The 25,457-nt window shown below is 38.3% G+C and overlaps 1 protein-coding gene across 2 annotated transcripts in view; it reads right to left on the reverse strand.

Annotated features, from left to right (window-relative positions):
- The window catches only part of SLIT2 (slit guidance ligand 2), a 375,009-nt gene that overhangs the window by 20,263 nt on the left and 329,289 nt on the right, over nt 1-25,457 (reverse strand). For both annotated transcript variants that reach the window (XM_030922577.1, XM_030922571.1), the window contains 4 exons: nt 10,939-11,032; nt 5,100-5,237; nt 4,278-4,518; nt 2,565-2,695 (listed from right to left, as the gene is read on the reverse strand). In XM_030922577.1, the coding sequence (XP_030778437.1) occupies nt 2,565-2,695; nt 4,278-4,518; nt 5,100-5,237; nt 10,939-11,032 (604 nt within the window). The remainder of the gene's footprint in view (nt 1-2,564; nt 2,696-4,277; nt 4,519-5,099; nt 5,238-10,938; nt 11,033-25,457) is intronic.

A 25,457-nucleotide genomic window follows, 5' to 3' on the forward strand; every position in this document is an offset into this window, starting at 1 on the left:
CACACTATCTTCAGAGCAGCTGCTATTTCTATTATTTCAATTTGATTTTTGAGTGGTAATGACATTGAAATGGCTCGAAAATCAAATGGATATAAAATGGTATTCATGCAGAAGTCTTGTTTCTATTTCTTCTTGTCTATGTCTAGTTTTTCTTAGTGCAAATACATGAAATTATAAGTGCTCATATTTATCTCCTTCGATACTTGTTCTCCCTTACATTTCCTTCCTGTCTTCCTTCTTTTTTCTTCATTGCTTCCTTCCTTTCCTCCATTTTTATGTTAATTTTCTTAATGTAAACATAACATTCTATATTTAATATATTAATAAAATATACATATCTATATATCTGAATTCTTGGTAATTGTTGCCTCTTTTATTAAAAAATAAGGTCATAGCTTTTCTTGATTGGAAAATCAAGAAAATTTTTTGGTCATAAGCCAAAAGGCAATAATTAAATTAAAGCTATATTTGCTCTAGGCCTCACATTTTGTATCTCTATTAGATGATCTGCCAGCAGAAACATAGGCTTGCAGCTCCTAATAAAGAATATGCAACATAACAGTCCTTTGATAAATGTCATGAGATACACTCCATTCTTTATTAGGTGAAATGGCAATGAGCATAAACTCAAAAAACTCGTGATGGTAGGTCCTTGTTTGGATGTAATCACTTGGGCTTCTACAAAGTATTTAGAAATATTTTGGCATGTGTGATATGAATGCTAGCTTTAATAAGCCAAACCAAAAACCTTTACTATGGCTTCTGAGGGTTCTGTGCTGCAGCGTTACATAAAATAAATTAAAAAATAAATAAAACAATGAACCACAAATTTCTGAAATCTTTCTATGGGCCAAAACACATTGAGGCAAGAAAATTTAAGGCCTCATAATATCTAAAATCTTGGCACTAATTCATCACCATTTGGAGATAAAATAATATTGTATTCAACTTGGAAATCAACAATTATGTGTTTGTTTCCATGCTCCAAATATTCACAAGTGGTGGATATTAAATTCCATTCATGGCTACAAGTGGCATGTACTTTCCCAGAACTACTACGAAGCATCAAATAAGATGTGAAGTCTTTGGAAGCACATTGATACATACATATGAGATTACCAATAACATGCAGGCCAGTGTCTCCACTTTACGTCATAATCAATGCTTATTTATTTGTTGCCAAGTGTGCTTGACCTACAGATATGTTTTGTTCATCATATATAGTATTAAAAATGCACACGGATATCTAAAGGAGAGAAAATTTATATTAAACCCCCCCTAGATTTCTGCCTTTTTCCTGAAAAACCAAGAGTCTGGCAAAACCTAAGTCCGTATTTTCCCCACAGAGAACTGAGTAGATGCATTCCTGTTTTGACAAATATTTACTATTGGTTCATTCCAGTCACAACCACTTATTTTATATTGCCAACATCAAGGCTATTTATAATAAAATAATACTTATGTAAAAAATTAGATCTTTTACAGAATAAAAGGGTGAGAGCATATTATTTTCTGGCACTTGACCTGTTTAATCATTTATGATACTTACCTGGAAAAACTGACTACTTAGGAGTTTGTGACCCCTTCTCTAAAGGGTGAATTTCTACATGTGAAAAAATTAACTAGCTAAATAGTCTGCAGGATGTTAGGGAATTGGTGTTGGGTTCCAACAGAGGGGCTCTGATAGTTAGTCTTATGCAATAAGGACTAAAAACTATACCCCACGACTACCACCCATTTCACGTCTCCAGTATATTATGAATATCATTAATCACTAGAAAACTTCCACAATGAATGGTCAAGATTCCCTATGACAACACTGTATGAATCCATTTGCTTATTCTGTGTAAGTTCCAAATGAGCTGGGGCTTTGTTCCTTAAAGCTCGGGATAGGTCCGGCACATAGTAAGTGCTCAATAAACCTGTGAGGCATGAATGGCAGCCTGAAGTCACTCACAGTGCTGGATATCTTCATTTGATTCTCTGGACCTCCCTTCCAACTTTCTTTACCCAACACTGAGTCCTGGGAGACTCATGTGCAAGCTACATTACTAGAGTCTATAGATTCCTTCTTTCCTGGCATGCAGTGTGGCCAGTGGGGAACACAGACGGGCGATTGTTGGGAGGAAAGAGAGTGAGGTTGTGTATTTCAAAAGCTGATTGTTTCCATGGGAGCTTACTGCAAACCTCAAGTAAAGGTCCCAGCTTCTGGCAGGCAAGCCTCTCTACAAAGCCTTTACAGAGCGTGAGTTTCCATAACTGCTCCCTCCTCTTGATCCTTCAGGCAGATGGGTAGCAACACCTCCCTGCATCCCTTGTTTCCAGGTTACTGTACTATCCCAGTCACCTCTTTGGACATAGCAGTCCCCTTACAAATCCCTCCTCAAACTCTCCAGTTTGAGCATGCCCTCCGTTCCTGCCAGGTTTCTCACTAATACCCTCATCCTAAGACCTGCTGGAGCCAACTGAGTCTCTCTCCTCCCCATAACAAAATAATACAGGAGACGCAGTTCTTCATTACACAATTTTTTTTTCACCTTTACCAGTAACTGAGAGATCTTCACCTGTAAATGGCAGAAGCCGGGTGGGAGCCGGTGTCGTAGCTGGCACGAACACGCCCCCGATAGAGTTCTACCGCGATATGGTCCTTGTCACCCTTATATAGGAGGATGCCGCTGTCTTCATCTGTGGCAATCTAGTAGAAAGTAACCCTGGCATTACTAGGATGTGTAGGCAACCAGACGTATTTCATCAGAAAGAGACTGCTAAGTGAGGTGAAGAGGTTTTACTCTGGTTTATGTTTTCCGGATGGCTATGAGAAAATAATGCTGAAATTATTACTTGAAAGGTGACTTGTTCTTAAATTGCTTTGTTGCAAATAAATCCATAAAGAAACTTAAAAAGAACAAGAAGAAATCCTCAAGTAAACATGTTGGATGTGCTTAGAACTTTCTTTGCTGGAGATTTTTGCTAAACCACTCCTTTTGCTCCTGTTATAAGCTTTATTTATAGCATCTGTGAAAAATGACTACATTGTCAAAGATGGATTTTTATATCCCATATTAAAAAAAACACAAATTTTTCACAGTTATGCCATGTGGAGGGGGAAATCTTTGTTTTTATCCTGCTCTTTGGCCCATTTTGGCTTTTAAAGGATTAATTAGGTAAGTTAAGACTTAAGCCCCAACATCACTGTGTGGTTCTCAAAACAATTTGGTGGGGCAAACACTGGAAGGTAGGGACTCATACCTTCCAGGATTCTCCTCTTCCTGACTTCAGAAGGACCCCCTGTCCCTCACTAGAGTATCAGGGTAAACCAAAACAGGGGTGGCATTTACAGGAAGCTGACTAAAGTTATTTGAATTGAAAACATATTAAATGATTTTGCTTATCAGATAAAACAAATATGTAGACCTAATTTGTCCCATGTACACTATATTTATTATCCTTAATCTAGTGCAGCTTCTTGCTCAGAGGTACACAGTGAGTTGATGGAAAGACTTAAAATTTGAGTTTCTTAATTTCATGTCAAGTCTTCAAAGTTCTGGTAAAGAGTTAAAAGGTGCTGGTTGGCCAAGTGTGGTGGCTCATGCCTGTAATCCCAGCACTTTGGGAGGCTGAGGTGGGTAGATCACATGAGTTTAGAAGTTTGAGACCATCCTGGCCGACATGGTGAAACTCTGTCTCTACTAAAAATACAAAAAAATTAGCCAGACATGGTGGCACACGCCTGTCATCCCAGCTACTAGGGAGGCTGAGGCAGGAGAATCGCTTGAACCTGGGAGATGGAGGTTGCAGAGAGCCGATATCGTGCCACTGAACTCCAGCCTGGGTGACAGAGCAAGACTCCAGCCCCCCCCGCCCCCCCCACCAAAAAGGGTGCTGGCGGTTGAATCCAGGTGTTCTTTCTTGACTGCACCCTTCCTAGCTGCAGATTTCCTAGGAAAAGCCTCCGCCTGTGCACAGGCTGAACTGCAGAGCCATAAAAGCAAACGAATAAAATGTTTTTATCTGAGCACAAAACAAAGAGACATATTTTTTTTTTTTTTACTGTCTGCTTATCAAGTAATGAATAAATAAAAATACTTGGTTTTCATTTTGTCTTGAAAATACAAATGTTGAAGAGAATAATTACACTGTCCACACAAGGAGCATTTTCTGTTTTTAACTGTCTATTTAAGATATCCTGTCAATCATTCACAAGCTACCACAAATGTTTATTCTCTGAAGTTGAATTTTAAGATCAGATCAACTCTCTATAGAGAGAGATCTCTTACCTGAAGTGTGATGTTCGTCTGAGGCCGAACCTTGGCCGAAGGAATCTGAAGATAAGACTCTTTGTTTATAAAATTCACACTGACCAATTTTTCACACTTTTCTCCCTGATAGCCAGGCAAACACTGACATATTGGCTCATTTATTCTGACGATGCACTGAGCTCCATTCTGACAATCAAAATTATCACAGGGGCTGGTACGAGGGAGGACCATGGGCGGAGAAAACTCACAGAACAAGCCACTGAAGAATAAGGAGAAAAAAAAAATATGTTAATACGATTTTACTTAATTGCCAATCTGAATTGAGAGCCGTATGACCTAACTGTATACTATATATGTGCACTTCCTTGTTTTTCCAATTTTCAAGTATTCTTAACTATTAATCAAAATCATCACTGTGCTGTACAATAGATATTCCAAACTTACTCATCCTGTCTAAACGACACTTTGGGCCCTTTGACCAACACCTCCCCAAATACCATCCCTCTGTCCTCCTCCCTGGTAATCCTCATTCTACTCTTTGCTTCTATAACTTCTACTTTTTTGTCTTAAATTTTTTTTTATTTTAATTTTTGTGGGTACCTAGTAAGTGTATATATTTATGGGGTACATGAGGTATTTTGATACAGGCATGTAATGCATAATAATCACATCATGTAAAACGGGGTATCCATCTCCTCAAGTATTTATCCTTGTGTTACAAACAATCCAGTTATACTCTTTTAGTTATTTTAAGATGTACAATTACGCTATTACTGACTATAGTCACCCTGTTGTGCTAGGTCTTACTGAACACTAGGTCTTACTCATTTCTGCTTTTACCTGTAACCTTCGGGGCATATGCACGTATAGCCGTTCACTGCATCCGTGCAGTGGGCTCCGTTTTTACACTTGTTGTCTTGGCAGTCATCAAAATCAATGTCGCAGTGCTCACCTATGTACCCTGGTGTGCAGTCACATCTGTTGGAACAAGCAGGTAATGGTTTCAAACCCAACTGAGGCAAAATAAGTAAACAATGCATTTTATCTAGACACATGGCACCATCTTTAAAATACTTATTTAGAATAGGCTCATAGATCCCCCACGTTAATGGATACCTAGAAAATTGAACTGTTTTGCAGTATATTCCATGTTCTATCACTGTGGTCTACCAGAGAAATAGTGATTTTTATCTCCTTGATGATAGTGAATATCCACAGTCCAAATAACAACAGGATAATTGTAGCAGGGTCACTCCCTCCCACTCCCTCTCCTCCCTCTTCCATCCTTTCTTTCTCCCCATTTTGTTTGCTTACGGTGCCTTATATTTTCAGTTTGGCCTAATTCATTTGCTCATTGAGATTATAAAAGTGCTATGTTGTAAAATGTACTGGAATATTAAACATATTTTAAAACATGATTAACATTTTTAATTTTACAATAGAGACTAGATACATCAGAACAAGGTATTATTTTAAGAAAAGCAAATATATTAATACCAAATACCCTAATTCACAATGAATCCAGATACTCATTATGGAAGAACAGGACTGATATAATGGGTTAGGATAGAAGAACTGGTAGAAAATTCATGGGGCTGATCCCATGGACAGTTTTCAGCCTGTTCACCATGGTGGTAAAGGGTCTTGGCTGCATTGAAGGTGAAGAACCGGGAGTAATAATACAGCTGACATTCACCGAGCACTTCCTCTGGCCCTGCTCTAACCATGTGGCATCTATGGATTCACTGAATCCTCTCCACAGTCCTGTGACATTGGTGGTATTATTTCGTCTGCTCTACAGGTGAGGAGACTAAGGAACAAAGAGGTGAAGCACTTTGCCCCCAACCACTCAACTTCTAAGTGCCACAGCCAGGAATCAAACTCAAACAATCTGACAAGAAAGCTTGTATCTCGAACCACTGCACTATGCTGTTGGATAATTAATTCCAGAGGCTCCCTTTAAACCTGTACTTCTCCAGTGCTGACCATTGGGATCTCTAGTTATGATACCAAGGATGCAGGACTTTATAGCTGCGTGGAGAAAGGCAGTGTGGCACGTGCAGCAGTTTTCAAACTGCATTGTGGACCTATAGGGGACCATGGAATCCCTACAGGTATGGCCATCAATGAGGAGGGGGCTTGTGGAAGCCTCCCTCTACCCTCCACCTTTTCCTCAACACTCTCCTGTTGTGATTTATTAGGCTTACACATTGGCTTCCAAGAGTGTTTTTGATTTAAGAGAGGGTTCACTGACTTTATCTATATATATATACACACACATACATATACATATATACATATATACACATAACTGCAAAGCCTGAATTCTTCACAGCTAAGTTACAGTTTCCTCATATATACACACATATATACACATGTACATATACACACACATACATGCATGTGTATGTGTATACATGTGTACATGTATATGTGTGTATATATACGTGTGTATATATGTATATGTGTACGTATATGTGTATATCTGAGTATATACATATGTGTATATATGAGAAAACCAAAACTTAGCTCTGCAGAATTCAGACTTTGCAGAATTCAGGCTTTACAGAACTGCATTTGTACCCTGGCTTCATTCTTAATTGTACCTTACGAACTTTATTTTATTCCAGATTTATTGAGGTATAACTGAAAAATAAAATCTTTATATTTTAAAGATGTACCTGGTGATGTTTTATACATACATACATTGTGAAATAATTACCACAGTCAAGCTAATTAACATATCCATCACCTCCCATAGTTACCCTTTTCCTTTTGTGGCGAAAATATTTCAGATCTGTTTTCTGGGCAAATTTCAAGTATATAATACAGTATTATTAACTATAGTGACCATGCTGTGATAGTAGGTTTCTAGAACTTATTCATCTTGTAACTGAAAATTTGTACCACTGACCAACATCTTCCCATTTTCCCTACCCCAGTTCCTGGTAACCACCCTTCTACTCTCTTTTTCTATAAGTTTGACTTTTTAAAATTCCACATATAAGTGAGATCATCCGGTATTTGTCTTACCATGTCTGGCTTATTTCACTTAGCATAAAGTGTATATAATATTGACTAAATTACTTAATCTCTGTAAGTGTTCTTTTCCTCATCTTTAACATGTATATAATTCCACCTCACAGGTTTATTTAAAGATTAAATGCAACTATCTGTAAATTAATTAGTATAGTTTTTATATATACTGCATGTTCTATAAATGGCTGCTTTTTAAAATAATTCTCTATATACATCTTTATAATTCTATAAAAGTTTTTATGGTTTAGTCTGTATTAATTATCCACTTTTCTATTTCAAAGCTATTAGGATTTGAAGTAAGGTTAATTAAAACCACCCAAGGGAATGTGGCATTACTGAATGCCAAAGGTTTTGTCTGAAAATGCAAAATCAGGATTTGAGAGTTGCTGAGAGTGGATGAATTAAAACAAATGGGAGTATATAGCCTCTAAGAGTAGCAAACAGACTTTCAGCTCTGCATGTATGAATTAAGAAATAAAATGAGCTCACTGCATAAGCATGCTTGCTTTGCAGCCAGTTGGTTTTAATGCTAAATCATAACAAAGCAAAGTAAACAACAAGTCTGAAGTTAAATGGACTCTAAGTGGCCATATACATTCTCAAAGAGATGGACAAGGCCCGAGAAGAGAACTTCCATCAATGTTAATGTGAGCAGAGCTGTTGAAGTGCCAAGCATTAAAAGAAAGAAGAAATGCTTTGAAACACTCTGAATTATTTATCTGAAAAAAGAAATCAAAGTGAAAGATAAGAGAACCACACATCCACCATAGTGGCTGTCTAAGAGCTATTTTATATTCTCTTCTCTCCAAATACTACTTTTCAAGACCATTAGAGCTTGGAGTTACATTATGCCCAACATTTTTGTCTTTCTTTTGCTCCTCAGACTGAGTTTCAAAACAGAAAGAAAAAATTTAAATAAGAATTTCTTAGTTTGTATTATCAATAAAACCTATCACATTCCTTCAACTCTATTATCTGACAAGGAGGAAGAAGCAAAGAATACAAAATACGCTGTTTAGAAGCCCATGGCTGGCTATTTAAGATGCATGTTTGAAAACACCGGTTATGGCATATCATAGTCTAAAAATATCTCAAAGCAATTTGGGAGATTTATGAGGTATATAATAAAGCAATAAAAGTAAAACCAGCTCTGTTAGCTTAGTAATAAGAAAATGAAGTTGAAGTAACATAGTATAACTTGTCTAAACAACATTTGTCAGTAGAGATTTTCTTCAGCAGCTTCACATCATTTGATTTTTAAGTCTATTTTCTTTCTGCAGCTACCTTTCCCACAATGTGCAATCATTTATAAGTCGGGAGTAACAGCACACACACTGACTTAACCTGTTTTCTGCTAACCTACATACACACAGCTATGAAATGAGCTCTCAAATTACAACTGAAAACAGTGGGTTTCCAAATTAGTTAGTCCATAGTGCAGCAAAATGCACTTTTAAGGGTGTCTAATCTATTTGATAGTGAGAGGAGATATTTAATTAAGGATTAGTCTTTTTACAGACAAACTCACTTTCTTTTAATAGTTTCAATTAAGTCTTACTAATACTTTATCTTATACTTACAATGCACAAAGTGCTGTGAAATCTGCTCAGCAGATGAGCAGTTCTGGAAAACTTTCCTTACTAGCTAATTTCTCTAAGAAATGATATTTATTATGTAAGTGATGTGTTTTCAATTTGCCAAATTAAATTGTGAGTGTATCATTGATATGAAGACTAAAAACAACTTACCTACAGTGTTTGGTTGAATAAAATATAATGTAAAGTTTTGTATAAAGTGAAAATGGAATAACACTGGGTTTTTGCCTAGGGTTGTAAACTAAAATATAATGCAAAATAGAATTAAATTTATTTTTTCCTTTTACGAAAGGACATTGTAGGGAATTAGCAGGTGCTACAACTATACCTACATATTCTGTTTGGATTTTAAACCAAATTAAAGCAAAAGCACACTGTCAAAAGAAAGCTTGAGAATAAATATTTAATTAGATTGATATTTGAAAAGCAGTGGAGATCTGGTGATTCTGACCCCAATCTCCCACTCAACTTAAAATATCTGATGATCTGTTTGGTAAGTATAAATATCTTAGCAATCCAGCTCAAATCCCATCTTCTCTTGTAAAATTCATCCTGACCTGTGTAATTGTTAATTCTCTGAATTCTATGGCAATTGAGCTTGGGTCACTTCACTAAGAAGATGAAATAAGTGAAGGTGAATAGCTATAAAGGACTACAAAATCATATTATTACCATATACTCTGGCCATGGCAGGCACTCAATAAATATTGCTTGAAGGAACAAATAATGCTGTTTGCTAGCTGTCCGATGAAAGCACAGCTCAACCCCTGTACCCGACTGTGTAATTTCTAAGAATCCAGCCTATTTGCTATACAATACCAGCTGTAATGTTAATAAACTCTAAAACTTCTTACAGGTAACACATAGTAGAAAAATCACCCAACTGGAAAGTATAAATCCTAGCTCTAGCTCTGCCAATAAATAATCTTAAGATCTCTGGACAGTCAACTAACCTCTCTGGGCCATGGTTTCCTCATGTTTAAATGAAGAATTTGGACTAGATGATCTCTAACTACTGCCAACTCTAACAAGAGAAGTGCTGTTGGAAGACCCTTACAATATTTCCGGATGGTGGCAAAGAAATCACATAGTTTGATAGCAAACATATTTCAGGAATATTGCTGGGGAGACAAAAAGAAGTGATTTTTGAAGTTCTCTGTTCACTTGAGGGAGTACGCTTAGCGGGATTATAATGCTTTGTCACCCCATGCAAAAAACATTTCAGTTGGAAGAGGCACTATCAATAATTACAGCGATGATCACAGGCATAGCCTGGGACTCCCTGGGGCAGCCTGAGATATATAGTCACTCTATCTTTCTCACCTTGGATAGTCAAATTATTGTTTCAGACCGTAACATCTTCAATTACATTAAAATCAAATTCTCTATTTTACCACAGACTTACCTTCAGACAAAGAAGCAACTAGAAGGTATTACAAATGTCAACAGATGGGCCTTTAAATAAACTCAAGTAAGCATTTTCAAAGGCTGCTCATTGCCATAGGTGACTTCACAAAAAAAAATCATGCATGAAAAGGAAACACTTTTTCATTTTTCTTTAGTGTACTAAACAAAAAGTCTGGGGCCGGGCGCGGTGGCTCACGCCTTTAATCCCAGCACTTTGGGAGGCCGGGGCAGGCAGATCATGAGGTCAGGAGATCAGACCATCCTGGCTAACACGGTAAAACCCCGTCTCTACTAAAAATATAAAAAATTAGCCAGGCGAGGTGGCGGGCGCCTGTAGTCCCAGCTACTCGGAAGGCTGAGGCAGGAGAATGGCCGGAACCCGGGAGGTGGAGCTTGCAGTGAGCCGAGATTGCGCCACTGCGCTCCAGCCTGGGCGACAGAGCGAGACTTCGCCTCAAAAAAAAAAAAAAAAAAAAAGTCCATTTTGTATATGGACATTTAAAAAACGTCATTGATACTAGTGAATAGGTCCCTTTAATCCCGAGCAGAGGTGTTGAAGCTAAGGATGGAGGAGAAGGGTTTCTAAAATAATGCGTCCCCTGCTCTGACCCTGAGCAAAAAGGCAGATTTGGACTTACTTGAATCCCTTTGGAGTTAGGATGCACTTTGAGTCATGCTGGCAGGGGTTCAGGTCCTGGGCACAGAAGTCCAGCTTCTCCTCACACAACTCACCTGCAACATGGAAAACAGTGTTAGCTCACAGAAAAAGGTCAACAGGCTTCCTGCCAGCAGACTGTGTCACTGTCATGGGTCTTAGAGGTTAGGGCAGCTTGTGATTTAAAACAAAACAAAGCAAAAAACCCAAAACAAAAGCCACAAGGCATGGAACCAGATGGTCCATTATCCAGTTCTGGGTCTGCTGCTAAGTAGTGTTGTGGTTTTGGACAACAGGACTATTGCGATCTGTGACTAACATAAGCCCCTTCAGAATATACTATGGGAATCAGGAAAAGGAAATCTGAATGCTTTTCATTCCTGTTGTTTATTTTGGATTTTTTTCTTGATATATAGCATAGATACAAAGGATAAATACATTGCTAATGTTATTCACAAACTGAACCCACTCAGGTCACCAGTACCCACATCCAGAAACACACCATGTACCACACCCTAGAAACACACCATGTACCACACCCTAGAAACACACCATGTACCACACCCTAGAAACACACCATGTACCAACACCCTAGAAACACACCATGTACCAACACCCTAGAAACACACCATGTACCAACACCCTAGAAACACACCATGTACCAACACCCTAGAAACACACCATGTACCACACCCTAGAAACACACCATGTACCACACCCTAGAAACACACCATGTACCAACACCCTAGAAACACACCATGTACCACACCCTAGAAACACACCATGTACCACACCCTAGAAACACACCATGTACCACACCCTAGAAACACACCATGTACCACACCCTAGAAACACACCATGTACCACAGCCTAGAAACACACCATGTACCAACACCCTAGAAACACACCATGTACCACACCCTAGAAACACACCATGTACCACACCCTAGAAGCCTTCCCCCGGGTCCCTGCAAAGCGGATCACTATCATGACAAGACCATAGGCTAGCTGTGACTGTTTTTGAGCTTGACATAAATGAAATCATTCCATATGTACCCTTTTATGCCTGGCTTATTCTACAGTTTTATGTTTGAAAAAAATATTCTCAAATCTTCATAGTCTCTGGTTTTAAAAGTCTCAAAGAAAAACACTTTGTTTTCTTCTTATGAATCATTGCCACAGCTCAACAGAATGCTTCTTAGAGTCACATCCTCTGACACAAAAAGAAAAAAATAAAAGGAGACTCAATCCAGAGAGAGAGAACATATATTTTTTCCATGAAAGTCACCTAACTCGGCCGGGCACAGTGGCTCAAGCCTGTAATCCCAGCACTTTGGGAGGCCGAGATGGGCGGATCACGAGGTCAGGAGATCGAGACCATCCTGGCTAACACGGTGAAACCCCGTCTCTACTAAAAAAAAATACAAAAAACTAGCCGGGCGAGGTTGGTGGGCGCCTGTAGTCCCAGCTACTCGGGAGGCTGAGGCAGGAGAATGGCGTGAACCCGGGAGGTGGAGCTTGCAGTGAGCTGAGATCTGGCCACTGCACTCCAGCCTGGGCGACAGAGCCAGACTCCGTCTCAAAAAAAAAAAAAAAAAAAGAAAGTTACCTAACTCATGAAATAGAACTTCTATCAACAAATGAGAGCTGAAGGCATAACCACGCAGATTCTAGGTATTCTTTGTTGAATCACATGACTGATAATTTCTTTAGAAAATTTCTTCTGATACAAATAACATGGTTATTATTTCAGATACATTAGACCAAATGTAATTTTCATTTAAAAGACTTTCCCAATTGCTGTGAAAGTATTAAGGTGACTGGAAAGGTATTCAAATACATAATATATATTAACTTATATAATACATTTTAAGTTATTTTTACCTTTTCTACTTTACTTCTACTTTCAAATTGTTTTCTATGAAATAAATAGACAAATAAAGTGACACATCTATAGGCAGCTGTTCATTTCCAGGAAACTACTAAAACTGTCATTTGTAACAGCATCGGTAAAAATTTCAGGAGTGTGAACCTTGTAACAGCACCGCTTTGTTACAAGATGATCCTTTTAAAGTAATACTCAGCTAGTTGGCAGAAATCATTGCTTGACAACTAAATGTGGCATATTATTTAGACTTCAAGGGTCTTTTCCCAGGATGCAAATTAATAAAAGTATTCATCTAGTTATTACATCAATCTGGTGTAGGATATTAGTTTTTATCTGTCTCTTAAAAAGAACTAATTGCACGGAAAGTCTCATATATTGCTTCTATAAGTTTTCAGGGATCTGAAAGATTTTTAGCAACATATGCATGATGAATGATTTTTAAACACATTTATTTAAAGGCTTGCGATTTCAGTTAGTATTACTCTAAGTTGGATACCTTGATTAAATGCATTCATCATATTTTATCAGCCTACTATGATGAAATCACTTACAGTTTCTAACCAAATCTATCTGATGGAGATATATGCTATTTATAGTAGTATCTATCCAAGATAAAAACTGATGGTAAAGAAGGACCATTTGAGATACATAATAAATGCCATTTTATGTACTTTTCACTTTATGCCTAAATAAGACATTGTTTCAAAATTATAATAAAGGGACATGTTTTATTCCTTATTTACTCTGATACAATCCAACCCAATCCATCCAATCTAAGTCACAGTCCATAAGGATTTACTACATGATGTTGTGCTAGAGGCCGGGGCTACAAGGATGAATGTAATGGGCTCTGCTCCTAATCAGTTCTCAATCTACCAGCAGAGAAAGTCTTGAGCTAGGGACAGAACAGAGAAAATGAATTTCATCTCTAAAAAAATAAAACTGAGAGTTGACCCTTGTCTACAAGGAAGACTCCATAGACTTGATAATGGAAAGAAGTGAACAAGGACAAAGTTCCAAGAAACTGTTAGCTAACCAGATTGTTAAATCTCTAATCAACAGCTTTAGACTAAGCATGCCAACTTGAACATAAAAACCACACCAATGTCAAGTATTCTTTATCTCTATAAGAGTCACAAAATAGCAATAATCATTATTGAGATTGTATACGATACTTCTTTGTGATCATTACATAGCTATACACCTGACTTTAGTAAGATAAGTTGATGACTTCAAAAATGATTTGATTTTTGGCCAGGTGCAGTGGCTCAAGCCTGTAATCCCAGCACTTAGGAGGCTGAGGCAAGTGGATTGCCTGAGATCAGAAGTTCGAGACCAGCCTGGCCAACATAGTGAAACCCCGTCTCTACTAAAAATACAAAAATTAGCTAGGTGTGGTGGTGGGCGCCGGTAATCCCAGCTACTAGGGAGGCTGAGGCAGGAGAATCGTTTTAACCTGGGAGATGGAGGTTGCAGTGAGCCAAGATTGCGCCATTGCACTCCAGCCTAGGCAACAAGAGCAATCAAAAAAAAAAAAAAAAAAAAAGGTTTGATTTTCTTTATTATCACCAAAACTTATAATGCTAACAAATATTACAAAAACATTTTCTGCATCCAATTACTGCCTAACTTGCTTTAAAAACCAATCTTCCACCCTGCATTCATGTCACCTGGGTCTGTTTACTATTTCCTGAATTTATTTTAACTCCATGCCTGGGTTAATGGTTTCTCCTTTTGCTTTAATAACATCCTTTCACAATTCTGTTGTCACTTTTCTCATCCATTATATGTCCCCTTCTCTACAGAATCATGCCAGATCTTTTCAACCATTTCTTCTCTATCTTTAATTTTATATCGTGTTTGACTGTGCCTGTCTTATGGCATATACATGGTATACATTTGTTCATGTACTTAATGAGCATTTATATCGTGCTTACTACTGTATGCCAGACAGTTTTAAACATTGTATAAATATGCAGTCACTTAATATTCATTACAAGCATATAAGGTAAGGTTTTAGGGTTGTACTGTTATATGTGCATTTCATATTACTGGTGTTTATCTGATTCTTTTTCCTTGACTGTAAAATCACTAAGAGTAGAACTCTTGCCACATTTGCTTTTGTTTTTTTCCACAGTGTGGTATGCTGACATACTCAAATAATAGTTATTAAAAGGAAGAATCATGCTTTAAGGCAAGAGCTCTGTTTTGTTGACCTGTAATCAACTCGGGTTTCATTCTAGCCTTTAGAGATTAGTGTAATTTTTTGCTTAATTACTCACTCGTGATTAGTAATAACATAGCTTATGCTATTCTCTTTAAACATTACTGTGAATTTTCCCTGACTAAATATTAACATGAATGTATTCATTGGACTGTTTCTTTAATTTTCCTTAATTATATTGGATTCTGCTATACTTGAGGGAAGGACAGCTTTCAAAAGAGTGCAACAGTGGTGAGATTCAGGAGCTCAATATAAGAAGGGAAACTTAGCAAGCTCCTTAGACAAATACTGGACTGCATATCTCCTTCTCAACCAGTAAGAGGAAATTGGACAGCTAAAAGCTGCACTGGTTTTCCAGGAAGAATAGAGATAAAATGACTAACACTAGTCAGCTAATGTATTTTTAGTTACCAATATTGAAAACTTCTCCCAAAACTCATAGTATTGTGAGGACATGAAGCCATTTTTACCTGGTTTTTATTTTTACTATAAGTTTAGTCAGAGCTAGTACTGAGTTAGTGGAAAAATAATAAAAAAAGTAGGGCAATTGAGTTTGCTTTTGTGATGGCTCAGGGCCTGAGATAGCATTGTCAATGGCTACCTCCCTTCCAGAGATGATAAAGTGTGAGGTGACAGAAAGGAAAACTGGAAATATTCTTGATTCGACTATACAGAGTTAGTGTTGTAATTGATTACCCCATAAGCAGGTCTTAATATGTTTAAACTGACATCAAGAAAGATAAATGAATCCATTGGAGTGGTTTGGGGCAATGTGGTTGAATATAGGTTAAATGTTGGTGCCCATGAGCCTCTCAAGAGATAGGAGTCTAGGCAAGCCTTGACTCCATGATCTGGCTTCAACCCATTCCTCTAAATCCCAGGAAATCCTATTTCTTTATTTTCAGCCATGGACCCTTAAAACTTCCCAATAGAGTGGAACACAATCATTGCCTGGCATTTGTGATTTCACTTTTGATCAGATGAACAAATTAATTTCCCTTACGATTCTAGTCTTCATTTCTTGTTGGTAAGAGGTGAAAACATTCTGAGTGTATGTATATATATTGGTTGTGTATGTTTTGGAGAGAAAACAAAGAGTGGTCAATCAGGGGGTCCATGGTTACCTCTTCAGGATAAGAGAGGTTAGTAAATGATCTACTATAACTAGTAATAAATATTGCTGGTAACCAATATCTGCGAATGCCAGAACTTTCTTAAGAAAAAGTGCCACATGTTGTAAATAGAGGAATTTTTTTGATACAGAGGTTTTTTCTTGGAGATGGAGCCTTGCTCTGACACTGAGGCTGGAGTGCAGTGGTGTGATCTTGGCTCACTGTAACCTCCGTCTCCCAGGCTAAAGCGATTCTCCTGCCTCAGCCTCCTGAGTAGTTGGGATTACAGGCACATGCCACCATGCCCAGCTAATTTTTGTATTTTAAGTAGAGACAGGGTTTCACCATGTTGGGCAGGCTGGTCTCGGACTCCTGACCTCAAGTGATCATCCCACCTTGGCCTCCCAAAGGGCTGGGATGACAGGTATAGAGTTTTGTCTGTTTCTTAGATCACCTCTTCCTGATTTTGCCTGTCAGTTATACATGGGACACAGCGGGACAAGAAATGACCAAGTTCTACAGCAACACTATTACAACTTGTGAAAGAGCATGTCAAAAGTGATACCCACTCTTGTAAATGGGAATGATTTTTCAGACTCACTCTTGAAGAGGAGGTAAGATCCTACTTACTGAACATCTGTGAATGTATTTCTTCTGAAAAATTTCATGGAGTGGTAATGTATCCATTCACCCTGGCTTGCACGACTCCTGGTTTACACCTGTTGTCCCAAGGTAATTGTCAATAGTGTGCCTGGGCACTCACATAATTACCCTGATTTGGATGAGAAATGTTATGGGTCACCTTCTAGGTGGAAGAGTAAAAGCTGGATCATCAGAATTGATAATACTCTCCAGTGAAGAGTGAATCAGCATAAAGAGATCTCAGGGAGTAACTGTCCTTATTGGGGAAAATGACATTTGGGTAGTTGTATTACTGTCTGGGATGGCCTACATTTATATGCAATATGTGGGAGTTGACTGGTTGCAGAACTATTTTATTGTTCTCGGCCTCAGTTCTTCATCTGTAAACTGAGGCTCTGGAATTAAAGATGGGTAAGGTCAACTGTGGCTCTGAAAAAATTCCTTTTTTTAAATAGAAAGGAAAATGCTTCTGAAGATATGGATAATGCAGACAGCAAGTTACCAGAGGGAGTATCACGCTTAGCTGTACAAAACAACATTATTGCATTCAGCGGTAAAAATAAAGTGCCAGCATGTGTTCAGAGCCCCCTGTGGTACCAATATTGTGAGTATTATTGCACTGAGGAGGAAACCTCAATGCACATTGATGGTTTTTATGAGAAATAATACCTGGAGCTTGGCCTTACCTTCTGCTTCATTTTAGATCTATGAACCTAAGGGTTTTTTTTTTTTTTTTTTTTTTTTTTTTTAAAGACAGAGTCTCATTTTGTCACTCAGGCTGGAGTGCAGTGGCACAATCTTGGCTCACTGCAACCTCCGCCTTCTGGGTTCAAGTGATTCTCCTGTCTCAGCCTCCCCAGCTAGGACTACAGGCACACAACACCATGCCCAGCTAAATTTTGTACTTTTAGTAGAGATGGGGTTTCACCATGTTGGCCAGGATGGTGTCATCTCTTGAGCTCGTGATCCACCCACCTCGGCCTCCCAAACACTTGGGATTACAGGTGTGAGGCACTGTGCCCGGCCTGAACCTGTTTTTAATGCTTGTTCCTTGTTCAATACAAAGGGGCCCTTCCTATTACCTTCATTTTTACTTCCTTCCTAGTATCTTAAGTTATCTTTTCGTTTACATTTGTTACCATACTTACTGAAATAGTTTTAGAACTATTCTATAACGTTCTTCCCTGATACTTATAGAATGATCTGCCTATAGCTTTTTCCAAAAATTAAAACAGCAGATCAGATTTTTAACATCACCATATATGTTGAGTCCCAACTATGTATGGGGACCTGTATCAATGCTAGAAGTATAATGGTAAACAACAAACTACTCCTATTTCCATGGAGTTTACGTATGAGAGGAGGGGGAGAAAGATATTAGTTCAGTAATTTCCCAAGTACAATAGTCCCCCTTTATCAGCAGCTTTGTTTTCTGTGGCTTCAGTTCCCCACTGTTAACAGTGGCCAAAAGGTATTAAATGGAAAATCCCGGAAATAAACAATTCGCAAGTCTTGCACTGCATGCCATTCTGAGTAGCTTGGTGAAATCTTGTTCCATTCTGCTCCATCACACCCGGCACATAAATCATCTCTAGTCAGGGTATCTGGCTGGAGAAGCCTCCTGCCCATCGGTCACTTATGAGCCATCTCAGTTATCAAATCTACTGTTGTGGTATCACAGCCTCCTGTTCAAGGAAACCTTATTTTACTTAATAATGGCCCCAAAGGGCAAGAGTAGTGATGTCGGTAATTTGGACAAGCCCAAGAGAAACTGTCAAGTGCTTCCTTTAAGTGAAAAGGTGAAAGTTCTTAACTTAATAAGGAAAAAGAAAAACTGTACGCTGAAGTTGCTAAGATCTACAGTAAAAATGAATCTCCTATCTCTGCAAAGTTGTGAACAAGGAAAAAAGAAATTCAAACTAGTTTTGCTGTCATACCTCAAAGTGGAAAAGTTGCAGCCACCATGCATGCTAAGGGCTTACTTGGGATGAAAAAGGATTCAGTGTGTGGGTTGAAAGACATGAACAGAAACATGTTCTGATTGATAGCAACTGGCTTCAGTACTATTTGCGGTTTCAGGCATCTACTGAGGGTCTTGGAATGCATCACCCGCAGATAACGAGGGGACTATTATATGTATAAAATTGTCTCTGTGCTGAATGCTAAGCAGGAAGATTTTATGGGGCTCTAGAAAGGGACTGTTTCCTCTGAAGAAGGACAGGAAAGGTTCTTCTGAAGAGATGAGACTCAGAGGCAAGGGTGATGTGGAGAATGAAGAGTCCGACAGAGGCTTCTGCAGGAGGCAGCATGAAGAACAGGAGCCCTAAGAGATGGGAGTAAGCCTGGGAAAACACGGTGCCAGAGGAGCCTCAGAGGCTGGCTGGGTCACAGGGTTGAAGGTCTTCATTCTATGAATAATGGGCTGCCACTGAAAGGTTTTCAGTAGGGGCATGGCCAGATGACATGTGCACTTTGAAAAGAGCACTCTGGCTGAGTGCGGTGGCTCACGCCTGTAATCCCAGTACTTTGGGAGGCAGAGGCGAGCGGATCACCTGAAGTCAGGCGTTTGAGACCAGTCTGGCCAACATGGTGAAACCCTGTCTCTACTAAAAATACAAACATTAGCCAGGTGTGGTGGTGGGTGCCTGTAGTCCCAGCTATTCGGGAGGCTGAGACAGGAGAATCACTTGAACCTGGGAGGCGGAGGTTGCAGTGAGCAGAGATCGCGACACTGCACTACTCTAGCCTGGGCAACGAAGAGCAAAAGAGAGACTCTGCCAAAAAAAAAAAAAAAAAAAAAAAAAGAAGAAAGAAAGAAAGAAAGAGCACTTTGTCTCCATTGGAGGACGGCAGATTGCATAAGTGGGGATATACATGAGAGGTGACTGCTTATGCAGGGTAGGGGTGGGGTGGAGGTATACATGGCCCAAAGCAGTGTTTACGAAGCAAAACAGATGGGACTTTTTGATGGACTGGATAAGCATGGGGGAAAGAGAGAGAGGGAGTTGTCTAGGATGTCTATGATTCAGGTATGTATATTGGGAATTACCTTTTGGTGACATGGAGAACAGTGGAGAAGAACAGGTTTTCTGGTGCAAACACAGAGTTTAAAATACAGTGAAGTGGTGTTGAGGATTCAATTGTGCTCCTCAAAACAAAACAAACAACAAAAAACTGGTATCTTTGAGACCTCTGGTACCTCAGACTGTGACCTTATTTTGAGATAGAGTTTTCACTGAGGAGAGCAGGTTAAAGTCATTAGGGTAGGCCCTAATCCAATATGGCTGGTGTTATCAAAAAGGGAAACCTGGATACCAGGAAAGACAGGCATAGAGTAAGATGATATGAAAAACAGGGAGACGCCAACTAGACAGCCCTGGAGAGATATTTCCCTCACAATCCTCTGCAGGAATCAACACCATGGACACCTTGATTCCAGACCTCTAGCCTCCAGAACTGTAAGACAATAAAAGTCTGTTGTTTAAGCCTCCAGTTTGCAGTAATTTGTTATGGCAGCCCTAGCAAAAGAATACAGGTAGTAAATTCCAAATCACTGGAAGTTTATGGTGGGGAATAAAACTTTCAACTTATGCCACTATTTCTTCCTTTTTTTTCTTTCATTTTTATGTCTCTTTCCTCTCATTTTATTTCATGTAGCTATCCTCTCCTTTGTCTCAAGTTTTCTTTTTAGTACTATGAGCTTCTCCTATAGTCAGTCTGTAATAAGTGGTGCACAAAGGAGAGGGAATGGCCCATGACAAGGCTCCCTGTGCTTCAAGAGAGTCAAGACGTAAGTGGAGCACAGTAGTGTAGATTAGCTCTACATGTGCTGCTGCGGCCAGAAGTCTCTCTGCAAAGCACTGTGAGTTGTGCTTGACTTGGACCAATCATCACTTACTAACTCTGTTGGAGGGGAGCTGGTGTTAGCAGTTAGGGCTTGCAGGACAGGCTATCCAAACAATAACAACAATTCTTCTCTTCAAGGTCTTAGAGATGGCAAAGGCAAGAGAATCATAGACTACTTTGTCTTGCAGAAGAGAAAGTGAGTCGAATGCCTGTGCCATCCGTTTTTATGGTAAGTTTGCAAATGTGCTTGAACTTTGAATGACAGCTGCAATTATTAACTACTTGTGTGTGTGTATATATATATGTATGTGTATATATATATGTTCATATGATATATATGAACCCAGGAGGTGGAGGAGATATCATATATGATATATATTATATTTGAGATATATATTATATATATCATATATATTATATATATGATATATATATATATTAGCTGGGCATGGTGGTGGGCATCCATAATCCCAGCTGCTCGGGAGGCTGAGGCAGGAGAATTGCTTCAATCCAGGTTGTGGGAGGGTGTGGAGGTTGTAGTGAGCCGAGCTCATGCCACTTCACTCCAGCCTGGGCAAAGGAGTGGAACTCGTCTCAAAAAAAATATATATATATAATGTCAAAACATCAAGCTCATCATAAGTGGAGGATATTTGAGTTGATTTACATTTCCTGCACATCCTGTCAGATTTCTTAAATGTACTTTTTCTTTAAAATATACTGCTTTAACTCATTAAGCATTGTTGAAATTTCTTAACTATAGTAACTTTTTGAAAAATGAATGAATAATGAAGATAGTATATGGTCCATGAGAGTTAACATTAAATGTTTCCTGAAATGAATAAGAATAGTTTAAAAATAAATTTACTTACAATAGAATTAGTTTACACATACTCTCTCAGAGTCAGGTTTTTTATTTCACCAACAAAAGCTGCTTTAGTGTAATTTTCATTATACATCTTGGGAGACATTTTTTGTGCTAGATCTAGCAAATGATTGAAGGATGAGTATGACAAAGCTTTACCCTGGAGAAGCTACTATATGGAGAATTTAGAGAAATAAGACTAACATCTAATTTTCTACTGTCCGTTAAGTTCCCTTAATGATTGACATACGGGTAGCATCCCGGCCTAGAAACTGGGCTAAATAAAATTATTTTCAAATATTATTAAAAACTATATTATACAGTTCTGAAATACATTATTACCCCTGAAGAGATTTGTTTTCTTTGCTAAATAAGCCATGTTAATTACAGAGAGGAAAGTTTTGAAGAATTGTTGGCTGGGCTATTTTTTCTTTTCCCAGACGGAGTCTTGGTCTGTTGCCCAGACTAAAAGTGCAGTGGTGCAATCTCAGCTCACTGTAACCTCTGCCTCCTGGGTTCCAGTAATTCTCCTGCCTCAGCCTCCTGAGTAGCTGGGATTACAGGTGCGCACCACCATTCCCAGCTGATTTTTTTTTTTTTTTTTTTTGTATTTTTAGTAGAGATGAGATTTCACCACCTTGGCCAGGCTGGTCTCGAACTCCTGACCTCGTGATCCGCCTGCCTCGGCCTCCCAAAGTGCCAGGGTTATAGGTGTGAGCCACTGTGCCCGGCCTTGGCTGGACTATTAATTGCTTTCTACCTACCAAGAAATCTGGGCAATGGGATGTCTCATCTAGGCCTATGTAGTCCTCAAAGCCTGCTTATCAAAAAGGTGGAAGCCTGCTTATCAAAAAGGTGGATCATTTTGTCCCCAGATTAAGATTTCTGAAATTTTCCAACTCAAATCACTGTTAAAAATATTAATTTGTTAAAAATATTAATTTGTTTTACACTAAATGGATGTTGAGTATCTCTATTTAATTTTCCCCAAAGTTAGCTTTTTAAATCCAAGCTGGGCATGTCTACAACAAAATAATTTTAGATAGCAGTACATGTTGTTGCTGGCACACATCACTCTTGCTACTGTTGCTACCTTCTGCTAATGTAACTAGATTAGCTGCTTCTCTCTTTGATATAGATAAAAATCTGAGTCCATTCTGGATATAAGAGATGTACAAAAGAGGTGGCGAGGGTACTGGAGCTGATATTGCAGCCCATTTGTATTCCTATTGTAACTTGTAACAAACTTCTTTTTTAGAAGAAATAATTATTAATATTGATAATAATGAGGGAGAAATTTAGGATGGCAATCTGGATAACTGGACCAGAATTCTAGTGTTGAATGCAATCAGTCAAACTCAAGAAAGATTTGAACAAATGTACTAATTTTATTCTCTTTGAATTAACTCAGCAAGGGAAGATATCAAAATAAGCAACCTAATAGATAAAAAATACGATTTAATTTCTTAAAAGTACACGACTTGAGGGCATGGGATACCTTTATATTTATATTTTTGTATCTCTCCATTCCCATTGCATTCACTAGTAAATTGTCTGGCACAAACTAGGTGCTGGATAAAAAAATAGGAAAGATAGCACTTATTTGATTGCTTCTGGCAGGCAAATGCTTTTTAAATGTTAATGAAGACCCAGATCACATAAAGAACAATGTAAGGAAGCAAAGAGAGAATTAAAAACTGGTAGCAGATTTGTGTTCTGAGATGCTAGCCCAAGGTGTGCCCTTGCAGGCTGGATGAGATGGGTAATCTGTTCACTTCCAGATATCCCTACTGTATTTTTATGCCTAACAGTTACCATTCCAATAAAGGATGGAGACTCTGAGCTCCATTATCAAGAAATTGCACTTGTCAGCACTTAAGTGGCACGTTTGAGGAAGGTTAAGATGAATGGACCTGAATGTGTATCATTACCAAATTTTGTAAATTCGATCCAATTCTGATTTTAAAAAGTATACATTTCCCATTTGTTCTTTATGGAAACAGAAACATTCTCTCTCCTCCTACAGACCATGTAGTATGGCAGAGAGACTGATGATCTATAGCACAGGATGGATATAGCTGATGAGACTATGGGAGTCATCTCAGGGCAGCTTCATTAAGCTGGACCTGAAAGAAAAGTATATATGTTTTCTCCTCTTTTGCTAAACCAGGCCAGCCCTATTTGTTACATTCTCAAGGTTATAATCCCAGGCACCACAGCACAATAACACAGGCAGATGCCCAGTAAGACGCATTAGCCATTAACAGATGTGCTCTTTGTGTGCAATAGGTGTAAAATGGGACACGTACATCATCGGAGCACTGCCATAGAGAAACCTCGTGAGATAAAAGTTTATCAGAATTCAGAATAGGAAGGTTCAAGAAAATATGCTATAAACATAGGTATTTAGACGTTTCAAAGAAGGGAAATCAGTTTTCGGTTCCTATTTTCGTTTTCTAAGTGGTATGAAATGAGTTGCTTGAGTCTGTCAGAGAGCTTGGTCAGTGTTCATATTCAGAAGGAGTGTTTTTCTTTACCTACAAACTAGTAAAGTAGCTATATTATATTATTAATGTTCTTGGGATATGAGAATTGATGGCTGTGTACTGAGAAATATTTGACCTGATCTGACTTTGCAGTAAAGAAGCAAAGCCAAAGAGTTTGCTCAGTAGATAAGGGTAACGTTTTATGGATTTCTGTACCACTTTCAATATTTAGCATGGTGTCCTGCATAAGATGTTTTCTCAATAAGCATCTGGCATATTTTTAAATAAAAAAAAAACAAAAAACAAAACCTTACCTCTCTAAATAAACAAACACAAAATGAAGTATTTTTCAGCACTTCCTTATTGGAACACTGAGGCTAAACAATATAGCCAATTCCAGCAACTACTGAAACTTCAGAAAATATTTAACTCAGTTTTCAAAATAAATCAATTCAAATGAGATTGAATAAGACTTGGTCAGACTAATTGTTGTTCTGGGCTCAATGGGCACTGCCTATTAACTAAAGAGCAAACGAGATCTTTAAAACTTTTTTTTGAGATGAAAGTGCATTTAAGAAAGTTTTGAAACGTTGGAGGATGAATACAAACCACAAAATATCACTAGGCTGCCAAAGTATTCTCTCTAGCAAAAACAGACGGCAACTTACGTTTCCCTTATTTGAGGCTCACAAGTATGTCAGCATCTATAGTGACCTTGATATAAAGACCTTACACATCGCGAAGCAGAATTAAAAACAGAAGTCACTGTTACTACGAGATCACGAAAATCTAAAAATATACACAAAATCTACAAATCCAACTCAGCCAAATCCAAGAGCTCTTCAGCATTGTGTATTTCCTTATGTTTCAAAGTAGTGTAGGGGGGCAAAGAGGACCAAAGACCTATCCCTAAATAAAACATTTCTATATGAAGTGAGTGTACAAAGTAAAATTTAAAACAATAATAACAAAGACAGACAATTCTAAACAATATGGGGAGAGAAATTTCCATTCTATACATAATGTACCTTATGTAATTTTCTTTATAAAAAATTAGAATAAAGAATTCCCATAAGAATTCTTCTGCCATGGGGAATGGCATCAAATATATCTGAACCATGTCACCGTAGTGATGATGGTTGGAATTAAATGATGCAAAATTTAAACCTGTCTTACAGGGCAGCCTTCAATATTTCTGGAGTATAGACATTTACCCATTCAAAGTGTTTTCTGATACATGGTTACATGTTATTCTCAAATGTCTATGTGAATGATATGACAGATATCATTGTTCCTGTTTCACAGAAGAAAAATAAAAGACTGGGAGGTATCCTAGAGTTTATAAATATTCGTGCCGGGATGGGAAACCTGAACTTTTTCCCTTACCTACACAAACTAACCACCTGCCTTATGGGATAAAAGGTAGCCTAGTTCTTGGG

The sequence above is a fragment of the Rhinopithecus roxellana genome, chromosome 2, assembly GCF_007565055.1.
Source record: "Rhinopithecus roxellana isolate Shanxi Qingling chromosome 2, ASM756505v1, whole genome shotgun sequence".
NCBI classification, from domain to species: Eukaryota; Metazoa; Chordata; class Mammalia; order Primates; family Cercopithecidae; genus Rhinopithecus; species Rhinopithecus roxellana.